Source organism: Elephantulus edwardii, unplaced genomic scaffold (assembly GCF_000299155.1).
Source record: "Elephantulus edwardii isolate Elephantulus edwardi_28Jun2011 unplaced genomic scaffold, EleEdw1.0 scaffold00348, whole genome shotgun sequence".
In the NCBI taxonomy this organism is placed as follows: domain Eukaryota; kingdom Metazoa; phylum Chordata; class Mammalia; order Macroscelidea; family Macroscelididae; genus Elephantulus; species Elephantulus edwardii.
The window spans coordinates 1,641,948-1,666,178 of record NW_006400098.1 but is presented as its reverse complement, the minus strand read 5'-3'; the positions used below and the strand labels follow the sequence as shown (position 1 = coordinate 1,666,178).

Sequence of the window (24,231 nt, the reverse complement as noted above, 5' to 3'; positions counted from 1 at the left end):
CTCTGGTGGCCTAGTGGCAGGAAGCTGCACTGCAGTCCCAGAGATGCACGGTTCAAATCCACCAGATGCTCTGCTGAGGAAGGAGGGACAATCTCCTCCTGTACCGGTCAGATTCCATTTGACGGTACACCACACAAAAATAATAAAAAATGTAAAAAAAAAAAGAAAAGAAATGACAGCACCCAACACCGGCGGCAGGGTCACGGAGGAGAGGACTGTCGGGGCGGGCAGGGGACCCCAGGGCCACCTGAAGACCAGGCAGACCCTGTCTGGGCAGGCAGGTGACCCCAGGAGCCAGGCCACCAGAGGACAGCAAGGTAGACACCGTCGGGGCGGGCAGGAGACCCCAGGGCCATCAGAAGGCTAGGCAGACCCCGTCGGGGCAGACAGGCGAGCCAAGGAGGCAGGCCACCGGAGGATAGCAAGGTAGACCCCGTCGGGGCAGGCAGGGGACCCCAGGAGCCAGGCTAGCAGACCCCTCGTTGGGTCAAGCAGGGGACCCCAAAGCTACCAGAAGGCCAGGCAGACCCCATCGGAATGGCTGGAGCACGGTGTGGTGGTGAGCTGGCCCCGGCTGCTGGAGGGCTCAGGTGGTTTGTACTCGGCCAGCATTGAGCTGCTAACCGCAAGGTTTGTGGTTCAAACCTACCAGCTCTTTCTGGGAGCCGACCAGCTTGTCCCATGTCCCATGAAGCTTTGTGGCCTTGAGACCCTAAGGGGCCGCTCTCCCCTGCCCTACAGGGTGGTGGCGACTCGGAGCGGTGGGGTTTTGGGGTTACCAACCGGTTGTAGGTCAGCCCCTCCCCCCAGGATCTCTGGAGAGGTCTGCAGTGCTTCCAGGAAGACCCCCTTACCCTCCCAGCTGTTGGGTGGGTCTGCTTCACAGCAGCTCTGTAACAGACTGCCCCCGTTACGGAAGCCCTTAGCCCCATTTGCCTCCCAGGCAGCGGCTGGTGGATTCGAACAGCTGACGTTTCAGTTAGAAGTGCTTCACCCGTGGCTCCAACGGTGCCCTTCATAGCAACGACAGGGAGGACGCCCTGTGGAGGAGTCCTTGCCCCACTTGGGGTCACCTTGACACTGAGCTTGTGTGAGGTGACGTGAGGGTGGGGGAGTGGTTGGATGGGGGGCCACCCCCTCACCGTGTGCCCACCTGCCCACAGGCATGGCCGCCTTCGCTGGGGCGCACCTCCTGTATGTGACCGCCTTCGGCTGGCGGCCACCGCGGCTGGCCACGCTGCTGCCCGTCGGCCTGGCGTGCAGCCTACAGTACGGCCTCCTGCTGCCCCACCTGCCCTCGGACCTGGCGCTGCCCGTAGCGGCCTATGGCCTCGTGCTGGCCACCATGCTGTGGCGAGGGCTGGCCCGCGGGGGCAGCGCCGGCCCGGGCGGCCTGCTCTTCACGCTCTCGGACGCCGTGCTGGCCTGGGACGCCTTCGCCTGGCCGCTGCCCCACGCCCGCCTGCTGGTCATGAGCACCTACTACGCCGCCCAGGCCCTCATCGCACTGTCCGCCGTCGGCGGCCCGAGGCCCAAAGCCAGCTGAGCGGGGCCCTCCACACCCGAGGACACTGTGGGGACCACATGGCAGCCTGCCAGGGCCCCCTGGGGCGCCCTCTCCACCGAGTGTCCCTCCCTGCCCACTGGCACCAGGCTCTTTTTCTGAGTAAAGTGGGCATTGAAATGGTGCAGCCTCCTTCTGTGGGGAGGAGTGTGGGCAGAGGGAATGCCACCGTTAATGCCAGACCAACCACACGGCCACCGAGGACGGGGAGGCTGTCACCCTCCGAGCTGGCTTCTGAGTAAACGTTTGCCGGAGGAGACTAATCGTCCTTCCTTGGAGCTGCTGGTGGGATCGAACCACCAACCTGTCAGCTGTCAGCACAGCATGCACCAGAGCTACAGTTAATGGCAGTGACATTTTTGGAAGCACTGGGGGGCCCGGGGCTTCTGGGGCATCTTGGAGAACACTCAAAGCCCAGTGGGGATCCATGGCTCCTGTTACAGGGGAGGTCTTTGCTGGAGCTGAGGCCCACACGAGACAGGTCCCATGCCACGTGGGGTGAGGAGGGCCTCAGCTGATGACGGGGCCTTGGAGCAGGTGGGCACGTGGCTCGAGATACAGCCCCACCCCGGCTGGCCACCCTCCGCAAGCCGCTCCCCTTTGTGGACCTCAGGTTCTGTGCTGCGGACGTGCGGGGTCAGGGCTGTGCTCCGAAGCCCTGCTCATTGCCTGCTGTCTGTGAAAAAACCTTCACGCACGATAGGCGCTTGAGGACTCGGGCCAGAGATGAGACTGCTTTCCATGATGTGCACTGAAGGGCTCCTAATGGGAACTCTTGAGTAGGGCAGAAGGATAATACCCTTGACTGCTGGCTGAAAGGTTGGTGGTTCGTATCTGCCTGGAAGACTCATGGAAGAAGGCCTGTCTGTCTGCCGAGAGAGCAGAGCCACTGGCAGCCATGTGGAGTAACAGACTTAGTTTAGCACACAAAGATATTTCAGAACTGACCTGATAGCATTGGTAGACGGGGAAAGAAAAAAACAGATGTCTACATTCCAGGATGTGCCTTAGGGACTCTTCGAGCAGTGAGGGGACCTGTATCCCAAGATGTGCACAAAGGGACTCTGAAGGCAGAGAGGAGACCTCTACACTGTGTGAAGCGCATTTAGGGCCAGTGAGCCAGGGAGGAACACAGGACTGCAGATGTGTGGATGCAGAGGTGGGAGGTAAAGGATGATGGTGAGGAGAGACCGATTGGAGCTGGTAGGAAATTCCAACTGAGAGCCTCCTGGGAAGAGTCTTATCTGAGCAGAAGCTGAGGGAGACAGATGTGAAGGGGTAGATGCTCACGCAGAAACCTCTCCTCCCCCGAGACCACACAGAAGGCTGGAGAGGAGGCTTGGCCACGGGAGTGTGCATTCCAGGGCTTCAGTGGGCTCAGTCAGGGACCTGGGGCTGCCAGCTACTGTTGGGAGTCTCCAGGGCCTGGGGAAAGGGAGGAGAGGCTGAGGGGTCGGGACTCCCGGGCCCAAGGGAAGTGGGTGGGGGTCGGGACTCCTGGGTCTGAGGGAGGTGGGCTGGGGGTCGGGACCCTTGAGTCCAAGGGAGGAAGGGTAGGGGTCGGGACTCAGGTCCGAGGGTGGGCTGGGGGTGAGGATTCCTGGATCTGAGGGAGGTGGGCTGGGGGTCAGGATTCCCGGATCTGAGGGAGGTGGGCTGGGGGTCAGGATTCCCGGATCTGAGTGACGAGGGCTGGGGGTCAGGATTCCTGGATCTGAGGGAGGTGGGCTGGGGGTGACGACTCCCAGGTCTGAGGGAGATGGGCTGGGGGTCGGGACTCCCGGATCTGAGGGAAGTGAGCTGCAGGGTCAGGACTCAGGTCCAAGCAAGGAGGGCGGGGAGCTGGCTAGCACAGCGAGGAGGTCGGGGAGGTGGTCAACACACCTCTGCCCACACACCCATTTGTGCCTGGTCTGTGCTGCCATCGCTCAGAATCTGGCCTCTAAGCCTCTCACATCATTCCTTGTCGCTGAATTTCTCAAAAGTGGAATCTGGCCTCTCACGTCATTCCTTTCGCTGAGTTTCTCAGAAGTGTGACTGCACTGGGTTCTGGCACATCCACTCACCCTCCTTGTGCTACAGGTCCAGGGGGTGGGGGAGACAGGGTACACACCAAGGCCCTGCTTCATGGGACCAGGCAGCTCTTTGGACACTCTATGACCCTGCCCTGCCCTGTTCCCACCTCCCAGACCCAGCCTGACTGTCTTGAGGCATCTGGACTAGGGTAATCGACCCCAGTGGGGAGAAAGGATATATTTCAGCTGCGAGGCCCCCCAAAGCCTCAGGCTGTGAACCAAACAGTAAACTGAGTCCACGAGCTGCTTGTCAGGAGAAAGCTGGTCCGTCTCCAGCCTCAGAGATCTGGGGGTGTGTGGGGAGAGCCACCATGAGGTCGGCAGTTTGTTATGATGGGAGAGCAGGCAAGGGGCACAGCAGATCCCCCCCAGGCTCACACACGACCCCCTGGGGTCCTGGGCCCACAGCTGGTGCTGTACTGAGCTGGACACCCAGCCTGTGGGCTCTTGAAACCTCAGAACAAGCGCAGAGTGAGCTGAAGTGCACCCCCCTCCTCACAGGATTCTGGCACCTTTCCTCCAAGCCAAGCTGTGGTCGATCCCTCACCACCACAGTGCAGGGGTCTCTGTTCTTCAGTCGCATCCATTGTCCAGCTTCCTCAAGCACATGAAGCAGTTGAGGATTCTGAAGTTTGGGGCGCGCAAACCTTAGTCCTCAAAATGACACCTTGGCTTTTAACACTTTTTAAAAGAGGCCAAATACGGGGCCCAAAGAGACCAAGAAGGCAGCATATTTGCCCAGTGCAACACAGAGTTCTGTGTCTTTGCAGCTTCAGGATTGTGGATCCGCAGAAAAGGCAATCTTTTGAGGAATTCAGTCTTGTGACTTGTTTGAATGGGACAAGACACACTGAGCATTACAAGTGCAAAGCCATGGAAGAATTTACATCAGTGGGAAACCAAATTTCAAGCTAAATATTAATGATAATCCAAATGCTGTATCAGGATGTGAGGGAAGCGGCAGATACAAGCTGGAATTACCCCTGAAGAGCCAAGGCAGACCGTAGCTGTTTTCCCAATTTTTGGATTATATTTCCAAACCCCTCGCTCCTGAGTCAAGCATAAGATTTCCAATAGAGCTTCATTTGCATAGAATTATCTTTGTGATTTGCTCCCTGGCGATTTTCAATAAAGACACAGAGAAGCTAGGTTTAGGGCTTCAGTTCTTTCAACTGTTCACCCCTGCTTTAGCTCTCTGCTTTCTCCTCCATTCTTGGTGTCCCATCTAGTCTTTTACTACCCTCGGTCAACAACATTTATCCTTACGCTAAGGAGGGACTATTGTCCAACAAGAACATGAAAAGGCTGTGTGTGTGTACTCATTACCGAGTAGCAACTAGCTCCTAAATGACCCTCTAACGGGTTTTCAGAGGCTGGAAATTGTGAGGGAGGAGATTGTCCCTCCCCGCTCCTCCAGAAAACAGCTAATGGATTTGAACCACCTGCCTTTGGGAGAGCAGCACAACTTACCCACCGGGCCTCCAGAGCTCCCTATCTACCTACTAGTCAAATTCATACTTTAAAGACCTCAGACAACCATGAGATATCATCTCACCCCAGTCAGAATAGCAAAATTTAACAGAACAGCAAGCAACAAATGCTGGCGAGGTTGTGGAGACACTGGAACCCTTATTCACTGTTGGTGGGAGTGTAAAATGGTGCAACCACTGTGGAAGGCAGTATGGCGCTTTCTCAAAAAGTTGCAAATAGAGATACCATTTGACCCAGCAATTCCACTACTGGGAATATATCCCAAAGAGACCATAACTGACATCCAAGCAGATATATGCACACCCATGTTTATTGCGGCTTTGTTCACAATAGCAAGGAGTTGGAAACAACCCAGATGCCCATCAACAAACAAATGGATAGAGAAGCTGTGGTATATTCACACAAAATACTATGCTGCATTGAAAAACAAGGAACTCATGCAATATTATTCAAAATGGGTGAGCCTGGAGGACATTATGCTGAGTGAAATATCTCAGTAGCAAAAGGACAAATATTGCATGGTGCCACTGCTGTAAAATGGGACTGATATCAGGGTGGGGTTAAGACTGAGAAAAACTGGATAAATTGTGTATACTGCACTGAAACAGATGAGGGAGTGAATAATTTAAAAGCAATGTTTGATAGGGTATTATGGTTATCACAAGAGTCCACAATTAAGGTTGCATAGTGGAATGTACTTGGGGCGGTGGGAGGGGTGCAGGGGGATTGTGTACCAAGGAAGGAGTGTTTCTTTTACTTTTGAAAGAGAGGAGCGAACTGGGCGGGGGGAAGGGGGGTGGAGGGCTGGGCGGGGAGAGAAGTGCAGCAATGAATGAATGGAAATCCAAAATCTCTGTAAATGCTCATTAAAATTATTTTTAAAAAAGGAAGGGGAAAAAAAAGACCTCAGGTTCCTTCGAGGCAAAGACGATAAATAAAGCTTTGTTCACATGCTTTAGGCATGTTGCTAAGAGAAGCTGTTCTGGGGACAATGTATTTGGAAAATGGAGGAAGGCTGATGGAGAGGAAGACCCTAGTTGAGACGGAATGGCACAGTGACTGCAGCAGTGGGCTCGAGTGTCGGAGACTGAGAGGCTGGCACCGGAGAGGACGGGGTGCAGAGCTGTCCCTACGGTCACTAGGAGTCATGCTTGACAGCCAGCACCCAACAACCAGAGCCTGAAGCAAATGCTGGTCCCAGTAACTTCTTAAACAATGAAATGTTTCCAAAAACAGGAGTAAATACTTGCAGTTAATTTGATGAGGCCGGTGAGGCTTGGTAACAAGAGACAGACAGGAACACACCAGCACCCAGCCCCGCCATCGAGCCAGTTCAACAGGAATGAAGAGATTCCGGGTTGCCTGATGTCTGACAAAGCATCATTGTGGATCTGAGGAGCAGCTGGTGGGTCTGAACCACTGAACTTGTGCTTAACAGCCAGCTTCTTTAACAGCTTTGCCGCTAGGTCTCTCTCTTAAAAGTTGCAGACTCCTACAACTTAGTGCACAGACTGAAGACTCCCTTCAAAATAACCATTCAAGTCCCACCTGGGGTACTAAAAACAAAAGAAAACCAAAAAAAGCACCCGCCACCATTGACAAAACTGAACTCAGCAACACAGCAAAAGTGTTCACTGTAACCAAGGGAGGTTGATATCAAGAACGCAAAATTGCTTTATGTTTGAAAATCAACCTTTGTTAGTCACCACAGTAACAGATTTCATAAAAAGGGGTGGGGGATAAATGCAGAGAAAGCATTTGAGAACATTCAACACTGTTTATGATCTAGATAAAAGATATTTTTTAAAATGCATAGTAAAATCTTTATTAAATCTTCACATAATTTTCTCCTGCCTCAAAAAACAGGTCTTAGGACTGCTATGAACTTATCAAGGTATCTGTATGGGAAAATGTCTCTTTGAGTTCCTATATTCGTGTGTTTCTCTGTATTTCTTCTTATTCTCTCTTTACCATTAATTATTTTTTAAAATTTTTTTCGTGTGTGTGTGTACCGCCAAATTGGATCTGACCGGTACAGGAGGAGATTGCCTCTCCTTCTCCAGCAGAGCATTTGGTGGATTTGAACCACGTACCTCTGGGATTGCAGTGCAGCTTCTTGCCACTAGGCCACCAGAGCCCCCTTTAACCATTATTATTTTTTTTAATGACCTAAAATTTTACTTAGCTGGAAAATTCTTGAATATGTTTCTTGATAACCTTTTTTTTGTTGTTGTTGTTTTTGTCCAGCATATTCTTCCCATTTAATTTTTTTCCTCATTCATTGTTGAACATTTTCCTCCCTGCCCACCCCTCGCTTTTCTCTTTGGAAAAAAAAAATTCTTTCATTTTTATACAATCTCCCGGACCCCTCCCCCGCCCCCAAGTCCACAGTCCACTTTACTGTGCATTTCTTTTTCTGGAATCTTGTAATGAAAAGAATACCTAATGCCTTATCCCATATCCCTTTTAAATAGTTCTCTCCCTCATCTGTTTCAATGCACTGTACATAATTTATCCCCTCTGTCTCAGTCTCCCCCCAACCCCGGGGTCAGTCCCGTTTTAAAAGAGTGGCATTCTGCGGTATTTGTCCAATAAAGATCTATTTTAGGCGAGCTCTGGTGGCCTAGTGGCAAGAAGCTGCACTGCAATCCCAGAGGTGTGCGATTCAAATCCACCAGATGCTTTGCTGGAGAAGGAGGAACCATCTCTTCCTGTACCAGTCAAATCTGATTTGACGGTACACACACACACACAAATAATAATTTTAAAAAACAAAGAATTTTTTTTTCTAAAAAAGAAGAGCATCTGTCAAAAAAAATCTATTTAATACTCACAGCAAACTAGGAACAGAAAGGGAAGTTCCTCGCTTTGATAAAGGCGCCTGTGAGAAACCCACAGTCGGTCTCATGTTTGATGATGCAATTCTTTTTTTTTTTTTTTTTTTTTTTTTTAATTATTTTGTGTGCGTGTACCGTCAAATCAGATCTGACTGGTACAGGAGGATATTGCGCCTCCTTCTCCGGCAGAGCATCTGGTGGATTCGAACCGTGTTTCTCTGGGATTGCAGTGCAGCTTCTTGCCACTAGGCCACCAGAGCTCCCCTGATGATGCAATTCTGAGTGCTTCCTCTAAAATGAGCAGAAGTGGCGAGCTCTGGTGGCCTAGTGGCAGGAAACTGCACTGCAATCCCAGAGGTGTGCGGTTCAAATCCACCAGATGTTCTGCTGAAGAAGGAGGAACAATCGCCTCCTATACCAGTCAGATCCAATTTGATGGTACACACATAAATAAAATAAAATAAAATGAGCAGAAGTACTAGAATGCTCGCTCTCACCACTTCAGGGTTCTCTCAGATAAAAAGATACGATGGAAAAGAAAGAAGCAGAGGAGAAAAAGAGGTAATGCGGCTCTTATCTGCAGATGGAATCAATCCAGGAACATAACCAAATAAGGAAAATGAGTCCATCAAGCTGACTTCTTGTTATGTGCCACCCAGTCGCCTGCCACTCATAGTGGCCCTCTGTACAACTCTGAAGCCTGCCCTGTCCTGAGCCAGTCTCACTGACTCCAACCCACCTATGACCATTGTCCCAGTTCTTCCTCTCCTGTGCTGCCCCTCCACCCTTCTGAGCATGATGTCCTTCTCCAAGGATCGGTCCCTTCTGGCCACATGCACAAAGTATGTGAGCTTCAAAATCTTAGCCTCCAAGAAGAAACATGGTTTCACGCTCTCCAAGACAGATGTTTGTTTTCTTGGCATTCCATAGCGTGTATGTTCAAGACTCTTCTCCAGCACCACAATTCAAAAGCATCAACTCTTCTATCATCCTTAGTTATTGCCCAGCTTTCTGATGCATAGCAAGTAATTGCAAAGACCATGGCCTGAATCAGGTGCACCTTAGTCTCTAGACTGATATCATTGCTTCTCAGTACTCTGGAAAGGTCCCTGACAGCAGATTTGCCTAATGCAATACTTCTTTTGATTTCCTGACTGCCGGTGCCAAGGGTGTTGATTGTGGAGTCAAGCACATTGTAATTGTTAGCCTCAACCTCTTCTCCATCTATCATGGTGCTGTCAGTTGGCCCAGTGGTAAGAATCTTGGTCTTGGTGTTGAGCCTCAATCCATGTTGAAGACTACAACCCTTGACCTTCTGCAGCAAGCTAACTAGGACTCAGCAATTCTGTGAACAGCAGATGCAAACCCTGCCTCGTCCTGCATCCTATCGCTGATACACTCAAGTCCATTGTCACGATTACTGTGTCAGTCCATTTTGTTGGGAATCTTCCTCTCTTTCACTCACCTTGTACTTTTCCAAGCATGTTGTCCTTTTCCAAGGACCAGCCCCTCCTGGCAACATGCTCAAAGTGAGAGAAAGTTTCATCATCCTGGCCTCTGAGAACTACCCTGGTTTCACGTTCTCACAGACATTATTTGTTTGTTCATTTGGCCGTCCGTGAGGTCGTCAGTACTCTGCAGCACCACGTTTCAAAGGCGTCCGTTCTTCTGTTCTTCTCGTCATCCCACTTTCAGATGCATTACTTATACATTCTTGGTGTTCTGTCCTGTTATTAACACTTACTAATATACTTTACCCTCGGTCTGCAACAGTGGGCAGTTCTACTTGATCGCGTGGCCTTGCTGTGAGTTGCCGCCAACTTGGTAATTTTAGGGTGCTGTCCAGTTGGAAGCAACTCATACAGCTGACCGGTGGGTCTTCAGAGGCTGTGAATTGCCCAGGAAGAGATTGGTCCTGTTTCTTCCCCATGAGCAGCTGCTGGATTTGAACCGTAAGCCTTTGGGTTGGCAGCACAATCCCTTACCACTAAGCCACCAGAGCTTCCTGTCACTTTGACGTGATGGTACCTAACAAAACATCTAGTGGGTAGGTCTGGAAAGATAGATAGATAGGTAGATAGATAATAGATGATAGATAGATAGATAGATAGATAGATAGATAGATAGATAGATAGATGATAGATAGATAGATAAAATGCAACACAAAGAATAACGAAGACTTTTCAGGGTACCGCCGTGTAGAGGACATTGGACTGAGCAGAAGAAATAAATCACAAAAGGATGAATGTTGTCCGGGATCCACTTCCTAACGATGGTTTGCACGCAGAAAGATTCTTGGGTGGTGACCATGGATAAGAAGGGCAGGAGAGGAGACTGAAAAGGTTTAAGTAGATTTTCAAAAGACAAAACAGGAGAGCTTCTGATTGGTGCTATGCAGAAGACGCAGCTAGCTGTTGGTTAGAAGAGAAGTCTGAAGTCACTAGGGAGAGCTCGCTGGTGAAACACAGGCAGTGAGGTGGGGCCTAGAGATGGTTTGTGTGTGTGAGATTCCATTTCTTCCTCTTCATTTAGGCAAGGTGGTGGTGGGGATCCTTGAGTTTGAAGTTCTGTAGGAGAAAGACTTGGGCTCAGGATCCTGGACCCCAGAGATGTTCTGGTAAGACACGAGCGGAGTAGACCTCAGGGCCTGGTGACCACAGCTGCTGCTAGTGAATGTCCCCTCCCAAAATGTGAGGGGCGAGGAGACTGGACTCGGGAGCTGAGGAAAGAGGGCCTGGACTCCAGTGTGTCAGAGAGAAGGGCGTGGGGCCTGGGACTTGTGAGTTTAAGGCAGAAGAACGTTCATATCTCCACTTCCACATCCTTGAGGCAACATTTGTGCGAGGCTTGACTCCTGCTGAAATCAATGTTTGAGTCTTGTCAGCCCCAGCTGTACACGCGTGTCTCTCTGGTTGAGGGACCTGACCCCCCCCCCCAGGCCACCACTACTGTTCTCCCAATGGGATAGTTTTTAAAACGAGAATCCAGGCGAGCTCTGGTGGCCTAGTGGCAAGAAGCTGCACTGCAACCTCAGAGGTACAATGGTTCGAATCCACCAGATGCTCTGCTGGAGAAGGAGGAACAATCTCCTCCTGTATCAGTCAGATCTGATTTGACGGTACACACACAAAAAAGTAATGAAATAAAATAAAAATTTAAAAAAAACAACAAAAAATGAGAATCAAGAGGCCTCTCTCCTATGGATTTTCTTTCAAGGAGGGTTCTCTGTCTCTTTGGGGGTGTAACTTTCCAAGAAATCTCTCTTTACTATTTTACCCTAAAAAAACCAAAAAACAAAAACCCCCAAACCCCCCTGAACCTATAAGATTGATTACCCATCTTCAGTGGCCTTTGTGCTTTGAGGTCTCTTCATTCCTGCCCTTTCCTGGACTGGGAGGGGCTGACTCCAAGCGGACTTTCCAGGACACCTGGGTTTTTCCCGTCACCCGGACTGAGGGATCTTCCAGGTCAAGGTCCAGTTTCGCCAGATGGCTCAAAGTCCGAAACCCCAGTACCTACAACTTCTTGCATAGCTTAAGAGTTTGTCCTCTTTATTTCTTATTTTTTATTTATTTTCTCTACTAGTTTATTTACAAAATTCGAATACAAATTTCAACAAATTCATTCCATTTCCCTCACCCATCAAATTGTACAACCCAATGATTAATCCCCTCTTCCCCCTGCACATCCACATCCCTCTGCTTCCAGCCTCTCCCAACCCTCCTGGGTCCTTAGACTCATTCTACAATAATGGTTTTATACAATATTTATCCTTGTGGGACTGAGTTAGTTCACTCAGCATAATGCTCTCTAGTCCCTCCCAAGCTAGGTAATTTACAAAGTTAATGCTCCTGTGTGCTGCATAGTATTCCATTGTGTGAATGTACCATACTTTCTAATCCATTCGTTTGTGGGGGGACATTTGGGCTGTTTCCATGTTCTTGCGATGGTGAATAACTCTGCTATGAACATTGATGTACAAATCTCAGTGCGTGCCTCAGTTCTCATATTGCATAGAGTTCATCCTCTTGGCCTTGGACCTCTCCCCTGGGCCCGTGGAGCTGGGAAGAGGCCAGGGCAGTTGGTGGTAAACCACCCAGTCCCTGCCCTAGAGGGATCACACCTGCAGGACACACGGGGGGTTCTTATGCGGCTGAGAAAAACTCAGCATGAGTGGGTGATCCGGGCTTGGATGAAGGGACAAGGCTTTGTCTAATGTCCTGTTCATAGCAGACTCCTCTTCCCCTTTCTTGGTCCACAGACCGGCTACAAATTGAAGATGGAAGCTTAGACTACTGGCTCCATCACCCGAAGGTGTGAGGTTCTCGAGATGAGAGGTGAAAGGCGTGGATGAGAGACAGAGACGGAGCGAGGCTGTCACTTCCTCTTCCTCTTCCTCCTTTCCTGGCCTGGTTCTGGCTCCAGCAGTGGACTGGTGTGTGTCATCGAGTCTACGGCCACTCCTAGTGACCCTGTGTGTGGGGACTCGGAACCTGCCCTGTCCAGTGACACACCAGTGGGCTGGAGAAGGGAGCATCCTTGAGTTGAAAATCTAGGAGGTGGCAGATGCCCAGGTGTTGTGCAGTGTCTTGAGACATACTTGGAGCTAGTGGGGGCCCTAGGGGTTTTTGGGGGTGTCTGTTGCTGCTGGTGAGGGGTCTCCGTGTGGCAGGAATCTTGGGACTGGAGGAGGTGTGTGCCAGGGATTCAGATTTCAGAGTTTGAAGGAGATTGATTGGAGGACCCAAACTCCTGGGCTGGGGCTGGGGGTGGGGGTGGGAATGAGGGTGGTCTGCACTCTGGTCTGTGGAAGAGGGACCTGAGCATAGACTGGTGGATCAGAGGGACTCGGTGGCTGAAGGTCTGGACTCCTGTCTGGGAGAGTGGCATCTGGAGACCTGGACTCCTGGGTCTGAGAGAGGTGGAGGTGAGGGTCTGGCAGGTTCAGAACAGAAGGGGCATAGGTCTGGGACAGATCTCACAGCAACAGGTGTAATGACGACTGGATATAGGAAGATGCCCGTAGGGCGCGACGTCCCCCGGCTTTGAGACCCCTGATCCTTTTTCCTCCATGAGGCGGGAGTCTCATTCTCTGGCTTCCCTCCCCTGAGGGCAGAATGATCCAGGACCCCAGCCTCTTCCTTCAGACTGGAAGTCTGAGCTCCCAGCTTCCCTCTCAGGCCCCAGAGGCCCAAGCCCCCATGCTCTCCTCCCTGAAATCAGCATTCCAGTTCCACGAAGGTCCCCACACACACGCTCCTGCCTCAGACCCAGGAAGCTGGTCCCTGGCACCCAATCCCATTTCCTTTCCAGCCTTCCCAACTGATTCCTCTCTGCCCCCAGTCTCCCAAGATATTTATTTAGGGAAGGAGAACAAGTAAGTTTATCTCTGGGCCTTATCGGTCAAGCTAACCCCAGCTCTTGGTTCCTGGAGCCCTGCCCCTTCAAATTGTTTTGGGAGTGACCTTTGTCAGAACCCAGCCCTGAGACAGGAGACAGTATACATAGGTCCCTCATCGTCCTCAGGTAGGGGTGACTCATGGGTTTGGCGTGTGGGATGGCCCCAGTCACACCAGCACCCCAGTTGGGTGAAGGAGAGGGTCTCAGGATAATGGTTCTTCCTTCCCTCTGGCCTCTGCAGCACGTATGGGTCTGTACCGGAACCAGGGCAGCTGGTAAAGCGATGCCCGCTCACACACCAAGGCTGGACCTCCACTCCCACAAGGCTCTTGGGGTATCCGCAGGGTGGTGCTTTGCCAGAACTGATGGGGTTGTTCTTGGTGAAGTTGGGGCAAAACTGGAGGACGGTTGTAAGGACTGTGCCTGGAGCATCCTTTCCAATTTCTCAGCCTCAAACCTATTATGACACCTGAGTTTCTTCATAGAAGGATCAGAGCAGCAGCTCCAATGACCCCACGTGGACATGACCTTGAGGACCAATGTCATAAAGTCGTACCCACTGATTGCAGTGTATTCACGGGGTTGTGTGGACTTGGATCTTGACCCTTGCATGAATTCTCTGTGGTCAGAAAAGGAAAACATTCCACATGAGCTTCCTGTCCCTGACGGTGGGCTGCAGCAGCCCAGATCTCTTTGTGATTTTTACAGCCAGGCTGTACAAGGGAAAGGCCAAGTCCCTTTGCTCTGGTCACTTGGAGGCTGAGACAGGTCCACACGGGGATCTGAGTTGATGCTGCTTCTGCCAGAACCTAATGCAGTGACGAGTCTGGGGATAGATGCTCAAAACAGAAGCTCCATCCTTGAACGAGATGACTCCTCTGGGCCCACCAGACCCTCTGCAGCTCCTGGGTCCAGTGATCAAAGGGCAACAACCTCTAAGGTCCACAGTGATAAAACGGGGACTGAGACCGCACACCGTCCCAGGCTGGCTTGAGAGGAAGGGCACCAAGAGGTTAACTACAGAATTAAACAGGTGGGTTCTCCTTATATCCCTGGCAAAGCACGTTAGGATGGGTGAAAGGACTCTTGAGACTGTCTCTGGAAAACAGAAAAGGCCAGGACACTCCACCCTTCACACTCAGAGTTTTAGAACCCTTTGTTAGGAGTGTGTCCCTTTAGTGTCAGGACTGGACAAGCCACAGGGCGTCTCCCTTTCATTCTGGGTGTCCCGAGGTCAGGAGGATGGAGCCTGGCTCTCTGCTCCCAGTACCCAGTACAGTGTCAAGGCTCATGATACAGGACCCAATTTCATCACCTCGAGCTGACAGCTAGCTGCCCTAGGGCCCCAGACAACCATCCAGCGGATACTGAGGAACTTCTAAGAACAGAAGGCATTGTCTGTTAGTTCTAGAGTCTGGGAGGCTAAGGTCAGTATGTTGACCATGGTGAGAATTTCTGAGGGCTCTCAGGGAGAGCTGGTCCCTGCCTCTGCCTTTGCCCCTGGGGCTCCAGGCATCATAATTGTCACGCTACTCTAACATCGCATGACATTTCTTTTCGGTCTTTCTTCTTTCTCTGCCCTTTAACCAGGACACCAGCCACATACGGTTAGGACCTCCTCTAATTAACATGAGTGTCGTTGTCAGGTGCTGTGGAGCCCGCCACAACTCACAGCGACCCTATGAACATCAGATTTGAACTTGACCCCGTCCCGTGTCCTTGTAACAATCTCTATCATCTCCAAGCCCACTGTTACACTCTGTCAGTCCATCTTGGTGAGGGTCCTGCTCTCTTTCACTGACCCTCTCCATTTCCCACCATGAGATCTTTTCCCAAGTATTAGCCTTTCCTGACAACATGCCCAAAGTATGTGAGATGAAGCTTCACCGTCCTTGCCGCTTAAGAGTATTCTGGTCACACTTCCTCCAAAGCCAATCTGCTTATTCTCTGGGCAGTCCATAGGATATGCAGCACTCTTCTCCATCACCACAATTCAAAGACACCGATTCTTCAGTCCCTTTTACTCACTGTCCAACTTTTCCGACGCATAGAAAACAATTAAAATACCAAGGCTTGCATCTAGCACACCTTAGTCCTTAAACTGACAGCCTTGCTCTTCAGCACCTTAAAGAGGCCCTTGACGTCAAGTTTCCCCAATGCAACATGCCTTTTAATTTCCTGACTGCTGTTATCATGGGTGTTGATTGTAGATCCAAGTGAAATGCAATTACTGACAACTTCAATCTTTACTCCATCTATCATGATGGCATTGCCTATTGGTCCAATGGTGAAGACTTTTCTTGGTGTAGAGATGGAACCCAGGTTGAAGGCTATAGTCTTTGATCTTCATTGTTTCAAGTCTTCTTCACTTTGTGCAAGCAAGGTTGTGTCATCTGCATCAGGTAGGTTATTGATGCGTATACGTTTTCATACAATCTAGCGTCTGGAATTCTTCTTCTCACCATAGAGATTGGGTAGACATGAAAAAAGGATACAACCAAAGTATTCTTTGGGCATGTTGCTAGGAGAAGCTCTTCTTTGGAAAGGAAGATCATATTTGAAAAGATGAAGGGACTTTCCAGTGACTGCAGCGCGTCAGAAATGAGGAGGAGGGCACAGGGTAAGACAAGGTTCAGATCTGTTCCTCACAGAGATGTTATGAGTCATATTCAGCTCAATGGTACCTAGTAACAAGAGTTCCCCATTGTGTGAATGTACTACCATAATTTCTTTAGCCATTCTGCTGTTGATGAACACTTAGGTTGTTTCCATCTCTTTACTTCTGTAAATACTGCTGCAATAAACATGGTGTGAGCACGTAATTGTACTGAAGCTCTTATTTCTTTGGGATGTATAGTAGTGATATTACTGGATCAAATGGTATTATTAATAATAATAATAATAATTATTAATTTTGCCCTTCCACATTTATTTTCTTTTTAAAATTATTAACTTTAATGAAAGTTTACAGAGACTTTGGATTTCCATTCATTCATTGTTGCACTTTTCTCCCTGCCCATTTCTCCCCCTCCCCCAGTTAGCTCTTCTCTTTGAAAAATAAAAGAAAAATTCTTTCATTGTTATACAGTCCCTCGCCCCAAGTCCACTCCACTATGCAGCCTTTGTTCTGGACTCCTTTCATGACAATAAGACCTAATAATATATCTCTTTTAAATAGTTCTCTCCCTCATCTGTTTCAATCCCATATACATTATTTATCCCCACTTTCTCAGTCTACCCTCGACCCCGATGTCAGTCCCATTTTGCAACAGTGGCACCATGCAGTATTTGTCCTTTTGTGACTGAGATATTTCACTCAGCATAATGTTCTCGAGGGTCACTCATTTTGTATAATATTTCATGAGTTCTGTGTTTTTCAATGCTGCATAGTATTCCACTGTGTGAATATACCAGAGCTTCTCTATCCATTCGTTTGTTGATGGGCACTTAGGTTGTTTCCAGCTCTTTGCTTTATGAACAAAGCCTCAATAAATACGGGTGTGCATATATCTGCTTGGGTGGCAGTTATGGTTTCTTTCTGGTATATTCCCAGTAGTGGAATTGCTGGGTCAAATGGTATCTCTATTTGCAACTTTTTGAGAAAGCGCCACACTGCCTTCCATAGTGACTGCACCATTTTACACTCCCACCAACAGTGAATAAGGGTTCCAGTTTCTCTATTGTCCCACCAGCATTTGATGTTTGCTGTTCTGTTAAATTGTGCTGTTCTTAGAGGGGAGAGATGATATCTCATTGCTGTTTTGAATCATGTGGTATTTCTAGCCCCAGCTTTCTAAGGAAGTGTCAAACTACTTCCCATAGTTGACCAACTCTTTTTCAGGGGGATACAACTCAACAAATGGGGTGACTCTATCTTTTCGTGAGATGGATTATTCAGTGACTGGGGTAATGGGGTAAGTGTGTTGAAGACAATAAGATTGGCACAGAATATGCACACTCATTTTATTGCAGCTCTGTTCACAATAACAAAGAGTTGGAAACAACCCAAGTGCCCATAAACAAACAAATGGATAGAGAAGCTGTGGTATATTCACACAATGGAATACTATGCTGCACTGAAAAACAAGGAACTCATAAAATATTATACAAAACGGATAGCCATGGAGGACATTATGCTAAGTGAAATATATCAGTCGCAAAAGGACAAATACTGCATAATGCCACTGTTATAAAACAGGACTGATATGGGGGTTGGGAGGAAACTAAGAAAAGAGGGGATAAATAAGGTACACAGCAATGAAACAGACAAGGGAGAGAACTGTATAAAAGGAACATATGATTGGGTATTATTAGCATGATAAAAGTCCAGAATAAGAGTTGCATAGTAAAGTGTCTGGGAGTCGGGGGAGGGATGTACAACAAAGAAAGAATTTTTTTTCCAAAGGAAAAAAGTGAACTGGAGGGAAGGGGGGACAGGGAGGAAAATGTGCAACAATGATTGAATGGAAATCCAAGTTCTTTATAAACTTTAATAATAATAATAAAAGTAATAAAAGAATGAGGTAGAAAGAGTTCAAATCTAGGAGACAGAAGTTGGACCCCAGGTCATGTCCCTTTTTTTACCTCAGCTTCTTCCTCTAGAATGAGGATGCTGTAAATAAACCAACTTGGCCCCAGGGGTTTGCAATAAGTGTTAGTTCCCTCCCCCCCTGCAGAATATGCTTGACAAATGGGGAGAAGGTGGATACTGTAAAGTTATAAAAAAATACCAACCATTTACTGAATTAGTGATCCATGCAAAACTATGCTGTGCTAGCCAACTTCCAAGGTGACAGTCATTTCTTCTCCTGCCCATCTCCACGTGTTTAAAAAGTCACAAATGATGACCTGCTATTTCTGACCCAAGGTCATAAAAGACCTTGTGGCTTTCACCAAGATCTCAAATATAGATTGAATTGTGTTACCTCAAAATAGCTATTGGGATTTTAATCCCTGTACTGGTAAATGACATCACACTTGGAAATAGGATTTTCTGTCTTGTGTCGGTGAGGCCCTGTCAGTGTAGAATGTGGTGAAAAGTCTAATCGATTCTGAGTTATTTGGTGTAGCGTAAGCCCAAAGCCAAATAGGCACAGATAGGGGGAGAGAGAGGTACCCCGTGAAGATCAATCAAAGAACCAATTAACACGAGGGCTACAGAAGCTGAGAGAAGTCTTTCCTTTAGAAAGACTTAGAAAAAGTCCTGCCATAGATTGTTATCTGTTGTTGTTATGTGCTGTTGAGTTGCCTGCAACTCAAAGCGACCCTATGTACAACAGCCCTGAACCGTGCTCTATCCTGTGCCAACCTGTCTCGGACACACCTACTCCCATTACCCCAGTGACTGAATCAATCCATCTTATCGAGGGTCTTCATCTCCTGCGCTGTCCCTCCCCCCTCCCAAGCATGACATCCCTCTCCAAGGACTGGTCTCTCCTTGCAACATGCCCAAAGTATGTCAGATGGAAACTTCAGAATGCTTGCCTCCAAAGAGCAGCCTGGTTTCACTCTCTCCAGGATGAGCCTGTTTTGTTCTCTTAGCAGTCCATGTATACTGAATACTTTTCTCCAGCACCACAGCTCAAAGGCATCAATACTCCTTCTATCATCCCTAGTCATTGTCCAACTCTCTGATGTATAGCACGTAATTATGAAGACTAGGGCCTGGATCAGGAGCACCTCAGTCTCCAGACTGACATCGTTAAGTACCCTGAATTTGAATGCCCAGCCTCCTAAACAGGAAAGAAGTGTCCCCTGCAGGGACTGAGGGCTGGGGGTGGGGAGGAAAATGTGCAACAATGAATGAATAAAAATCCAAATTCTTTATAAACTTTCATTAAAATCTGAAAAAAAGACACGGTTTGATAATGTCTGCATTCCTTTGTACCCTTTTTCTTTTTTTCATTTAATACAAAACTTTTATACTGGTTTACTTAAAAAGTTTGTATACTTTGTTTTTCAGGGATCTTTCCCATTTTCTTAAGCCACCCCTCCCTCTACACATCAAATTGTGCAACTCTATGATTACACCCTTCCCAACCCAGAATCCCTTTTCTTGAGAGTGGATAAACAAATGTGGTCCTCTTCCAGTCTGTTGGCTGGGTAGCTGTCTACCAAATTTCTCTGCCTAGATGAGTGCGTGCTTCCAGTGCTGCACCCCTTGGTGAAGCGTCTTCTTGGCTGGTGCTCCGTCAGCCCCTGGAGCCTTGCTTTTTAGCCTGTCCCAGCAGGACACTGACCAGGACAAGTAAGAGAGCCAAGGCTCAGGGAGGTGGCAGCCAGCTCCTGACCATCTACATCCCCAGGGCTCTCTGACCACAGATACAGGGGTTAGGACTTACAGTACATCTGGTTTTGGAAGCCATCATTCAATCCATAGGAAGCTCTGGTAGCTTAGTGGTAAGGAATCCCACTGCCAACCCAAGGGTATGAGGTTCTAATCCACCAGCTGCTCCGTAGGAGAAAGATGGGCCGTCTCATCCTGTGCAATTAGCTTGCTCTGAAAAGCTGCTGGAGGGTCAGCTATGGGTTGGTTCTATGCCATTCAACAAGAGTAAGTCAATCCCTGATACAAGTATTGATGAGTCATCAATCATCGATTGAGAAGGACCTTCTTTCCGCTCCCTCCCTGTTCTGACCACCTCTGGTCTTGCTCTGTGGCCCCATGAAGCTGTAGAGGGACAGAGCCTGGACTCTGGGTGTTTTTCATCAAATGCACTGGGCTTGAGCCTTTAGCAGATAAAATGAAGTGGGCTGGGGCTGAGGAGCTTAGGCAAGGCTGGAGAGGAGACTCCAGTGGTAGCTGGAGAAGCAGAAGTGAGGAGAGAGGATGAGAGGGAAGACTGGAGGGAGGCTGTCACCTCCACTTCCTCCTCCTCCCCTTCCTGCCCTGCTGGCCTCTGGCCCCACCAATGGGCTGAGAAAGGGGAAATTCTGGAGTTGAAAGTCCAGGAGGTGCCAGGTGCCTGGCTGTGTCCCTGTGCAGTCTCAGTATCTGAAGACATGCCTGGGGCCAGCGGGGGTCCCAGGACCTGGGGGTGCCTGGTGCTGCTGGTGAGTGGTTCTCATGGGGCAGGGATCCTGGGACTGAGAAAGGAGGTTCTGGGGGCTTGTTTGTGACTTTGAGGATGCGATGAAATGCGATGGGAGCATGAAGAGGCTGGAGAGTGGTGGAAGTGGTGGAGACTGACCCCTGGGCTCTTATGCGGTCCAGGAACGGGTGTGAATGTGAACTGGGCTTCAGGACAGACCCTACGGTCCCAAAAGATCCAGGATTCTGGACCCCAAGCTCCTTTTCCTTTCTGACTCAGAAATCCATTCCTCCAATCACTTTTCCCCACAAAATCAGGGACCCCCGAACCCCAGCCCTCTTTCCCCAGTCACAGATCCTTGTCCCAGGCCCCCAGCTCCTCCTCTCTCAGACCCTGGAATCCTATCTTTCAATCCTCCCTCAGACCCAGGAGGAGAGACCCTAGCACTTTCCCTGTCAGGCCCAGGAGTTCGAATCCACAACGCCTCCTCCCTCAGACACAGAAGTCCAGGCACTTCCAACTCCCGTCCCCATGAGATGCAGGAACAGAGCCTGTAGTTCTCTTTTCCCTCAGATCCTCCCCCCAACCCTGCCCCAGCCTTTTGCTCCTTCAGAGCATGTCCTGACCCCTACCACCTCAGCCCTCAGGTCAGCCCTCCATGCCCACCGTCCCACTTTCCGTCATGCAGGCTTCCAGATTCTCCGCCCTTGGAACCTGGAATCTAGCCCTTGGTCCCAACCTCTTTCTCTCTCAAGCTTTCCCAATTTGTTGATTCCTTCCTTGCCCCCAGCTGCCCAAGAACATTTATTTCAGGAAGTGGAGCCAATCAGTATGTTTATCTCCGGACCTTATCGGTCAAGCTCGTAGAACCTTGGAGCTCCTCCCCCTGCACTCTCCCACTTTAGACTAGACCAGGTTTGGGGTGACCTTTGCCAGAACCCAGCCCTGGGGGGAGACACAGCCTACAGAAATCCTGCCTCCACCACAGGTAGAGATGACTCATGGGGTGGGGATCTGGGGAAAACACTGCTGGGCCCCGAGCACCATGGCAACCTCACCTGGGAGGAGGAAGGGAGGGTCACCCTCTGAGTCGGCCCTCTCTGGGTTCTCTGCAGGGTGTGTGGATCTGGACAGGAGCCAGGGCGGCCGGTGAGTAATTCTTGCCTATGTATACACACAGAGACTGGACCTCAATCTCTTGGGGCAGGGGGGAGGAGTCACCATGGTGGTTCCTTGCAGAGACTGATGACAAGTATCATTGCTTGAACTTGGGGCAAGACCTGGAGGTGGTTGAAGGAAAAGGACTTAGCTCTGCCCGTGCTCACAGTAAACCATTTCTTCTGATTTCTTCAGGAGAAACCCCAAGTCTGGTGGTTCTGACCTATAACCTCATTGTCCTGAACTAGGCTGAACTTCAGGGCTCATACCCAGAGAGTATCGGGGTGCAGTGCATTGGAAGGGCTAGATGAATTTGGCCCTTCCATGTATTATCTGGAAAGAGCATTCTAGAAGCTTCCTACCACTGAACACGGGCTCCAGAAGCCCAGGTGTCTCTGGGTCCTCTTGCAAAGAGTCTTTCTTAACAAGCGGGCTGTGTGGGGAAGGTGGTCACTGGCCTCTGGTCACTTGGGAACCGGGAGACCAGTGAGGTGGGAGACTGAATCTTTGTTTCTTCTGCCAGACTCGAAGCCAGTGATAAATATTGAGCTAGAGGACCGGAACACTAGCTCTATAACTTTGAACTGGACAGCTTCGCTGAACCTCAACCAAACACTGGACAGCTACCGGATCCAGTGGTCAAAGGGAGACAGCCTGCTAGGGACTCAGGAAACATCGGATACCAGGGTCACAGTGACAGGCCTGGAAGCTGGGACTTCGTACACCTTCACACTCTGGGTTGAGAGGAATGGTATCGACATTACAGATGAGAAGATTAACGCATCAACAGGTGCGTTATCCTGGCATCATTGGCAAAGCACTCTGGGATGGATAAAAATGCTTGGAGCCTGTTCCTGGAAAGTACAACTGGTCTGAACCTTCTACCCTTAAAACTCAAGAGTTTTAGGTTCCTCTTCAGGGTACCCTTGCTAGGAGTGTGTCCCTTTAAATATCAGGAATGTATGGGGGAAAGAACATCTCCTCTTCATTGTAGAAGGTCCGATGTGGAGAAATGGGCCCTGACTCTCTGCTTCTTCTACCAGTCCCCAAAGCAGTGACAAGTGTCATGATACAGGACTGAAAGACCACTTCCATCATATTGACCTGGACAGGGCCCAGAACCCTATACCTACTGGGTCCAGTGGTCAAGAGGGGACAACCGGGAGCACCTCAGATACCTGGGTCACAGTGGAGGAGGAACTGGAAACCTTGTACGGCTTTGCTATCTGGGTTCAGAGGAATGATGTCAACAGCACTAGTGTGATAACTGACGCATCTACAGGTCCCAAACAGTCTTAGATCCCTAAGTCTTTACATAGCACTTGGGGTGGGCAAACGAAGATCACTGAAATCTTGATAAAGTAGTCCTGCAAAAGCTGACAAGTCCTAGATGCTCCAGGACCACTACATCTCAGAATTTTAGGTCTCATTGCTATGAGTATTTCTGTTTAGATATCAGGACTGCATAGAAGAAAGGGCATCACTCCTTCACTCTAGATGTTCAGAGACTGGGAACATAAAACCCTGACGTTTTGCTCCTTCTACCAGTCCCCAATGCAGTTCCAAGTGTTGAGGTGCAGGGCCGCAGCACCACCTCCATCACCTTGGCGTGGACAGCTCCCCAGGGCCCAGAACAACCACCCTACACCTACTGGGTCCAGTGGTCAAGAGGAGACAGCCTACAAGGGAACCAGAGCACATCAGATACCTGGGTCACAGTGGAGGAGCTGGAGCCTGGGACCTTGTACAGTTTCGCTGTCTGGGTTCAGAGAAACGACGTCAACAGTGTCAAAGTGACAACTGATGTGTCTACAGGTGAGGCATACAATCAGAAGTGGGCTGGAAGCCTCTTTTTTAAATCAACCAAGACCTAGTGTGTGTGCCTTTGTATTTAAAAGTTGATTGGGCCTTGACTAAGTCTCCAATTTGGAGGCTCCTCTGTGAAGTAGTTGGATTCTGGAGGGTAAGTTAACTCTGGAGGGTGGTATTAAATGTGTTGTGGGAGAACACTGTTCTAAGTGGTACAGCACTTGTCTGTCAGTTTGCTGTACTGAGATAACCTGGGGTTACTGTGATACTGAAAGCTGTCCCATTTGTGTGTCAAATGCCATAATGGTGGTTACCTGTGTTGGGCAGGGTTTGGTCGAGGTCTCAGATTATGACAGACTTGAAAGCAGGATTGGCATCCACTTCTTGAATAATGGGCTTCTGAAAACCATAAAAACAATAAAAAACGGTGATAGTTATAGAACAAGGTTCAGATGAGTCATACCTGACTTGATTACACTTAACAACAGTAACAGGTGAGGTATCCCTAAGCCTTTTTCAAATCACTTGATGTGGACAAAAGGGAGATCATTGGGATCTTGTAGTCACTGAAAAGGTAGACAAATTCTAGATATTCCAGGACCACTACATCTCAGAGTTCTAGGTCTAATTGCTAGGAGTGTTTCTGTTTAGATATCAGGATTGTATAGAAGAAAGGGAATCACTCCTTCCCTCTGGAAGTTCAGAGATTGGGAACAAGGAACCCTGATTTTGTGCCCCTTCTACCAGTTCCCAACGCAGTTCCAAGTCTTAAAGTGCAGGACCGCAACACCACCTCCATCACCTTGGTGTGGGCAGCTCCCCAGGGCCCAGAAGAGCCACCCTACACCTACTGGGTCCAGTGGTCA

At 49.3% G+C, this 24,231-nt stretch overlaps 2 protein-coding genes across 2 annotated transcripts in view; both read left to right on the top strand.

Annotated features, from left to right (window-relative positions):
- The window catches only part of TMEM86B (transmembrane protein 86B), a 4,192-nt gene extending 2,646 nt beyond the window's left edge, over positions 1-1,546 (top strand). The window contains exon 5 of the mRNA XM_006901882.1: positions 1,164-1,546. Within this exon, the coding sequence (XP_006901944.1) occupies positions 1,164-1,546 (383 nt within the window). The remainder of the gene's footprint in view (positions 1-1,163) is intronic.
- Positions 1,547-1,584: 38 nt separating this feature from the next.
- PTPRH (protein tyrosine phosphatase, receptor type, H) overlaps positions 1,585-24,231 on the top strand; it is a 47,585-nt gene continuing 24,938 nt past the window's right edge. The window contains exons 1-4 of the mRNA XM_006901881.1: positions 1,585-1,711; positions 2,102-2,200; positions 22,080-22,346; positions 23,105-23,371. Of these exons, the coding sequence (XP_006901943.1) occupies positions 1,585-1,711; positions 2,102-2,200; positions 22,080-22,346; positions 23,105-23,371 (760 nt within the window). The remainder of the gene's footprint in view (positions 1,712-2,101; positions 2,201-22,079; positions 22,347-23,104; positions 23,372-24,231) is intronic.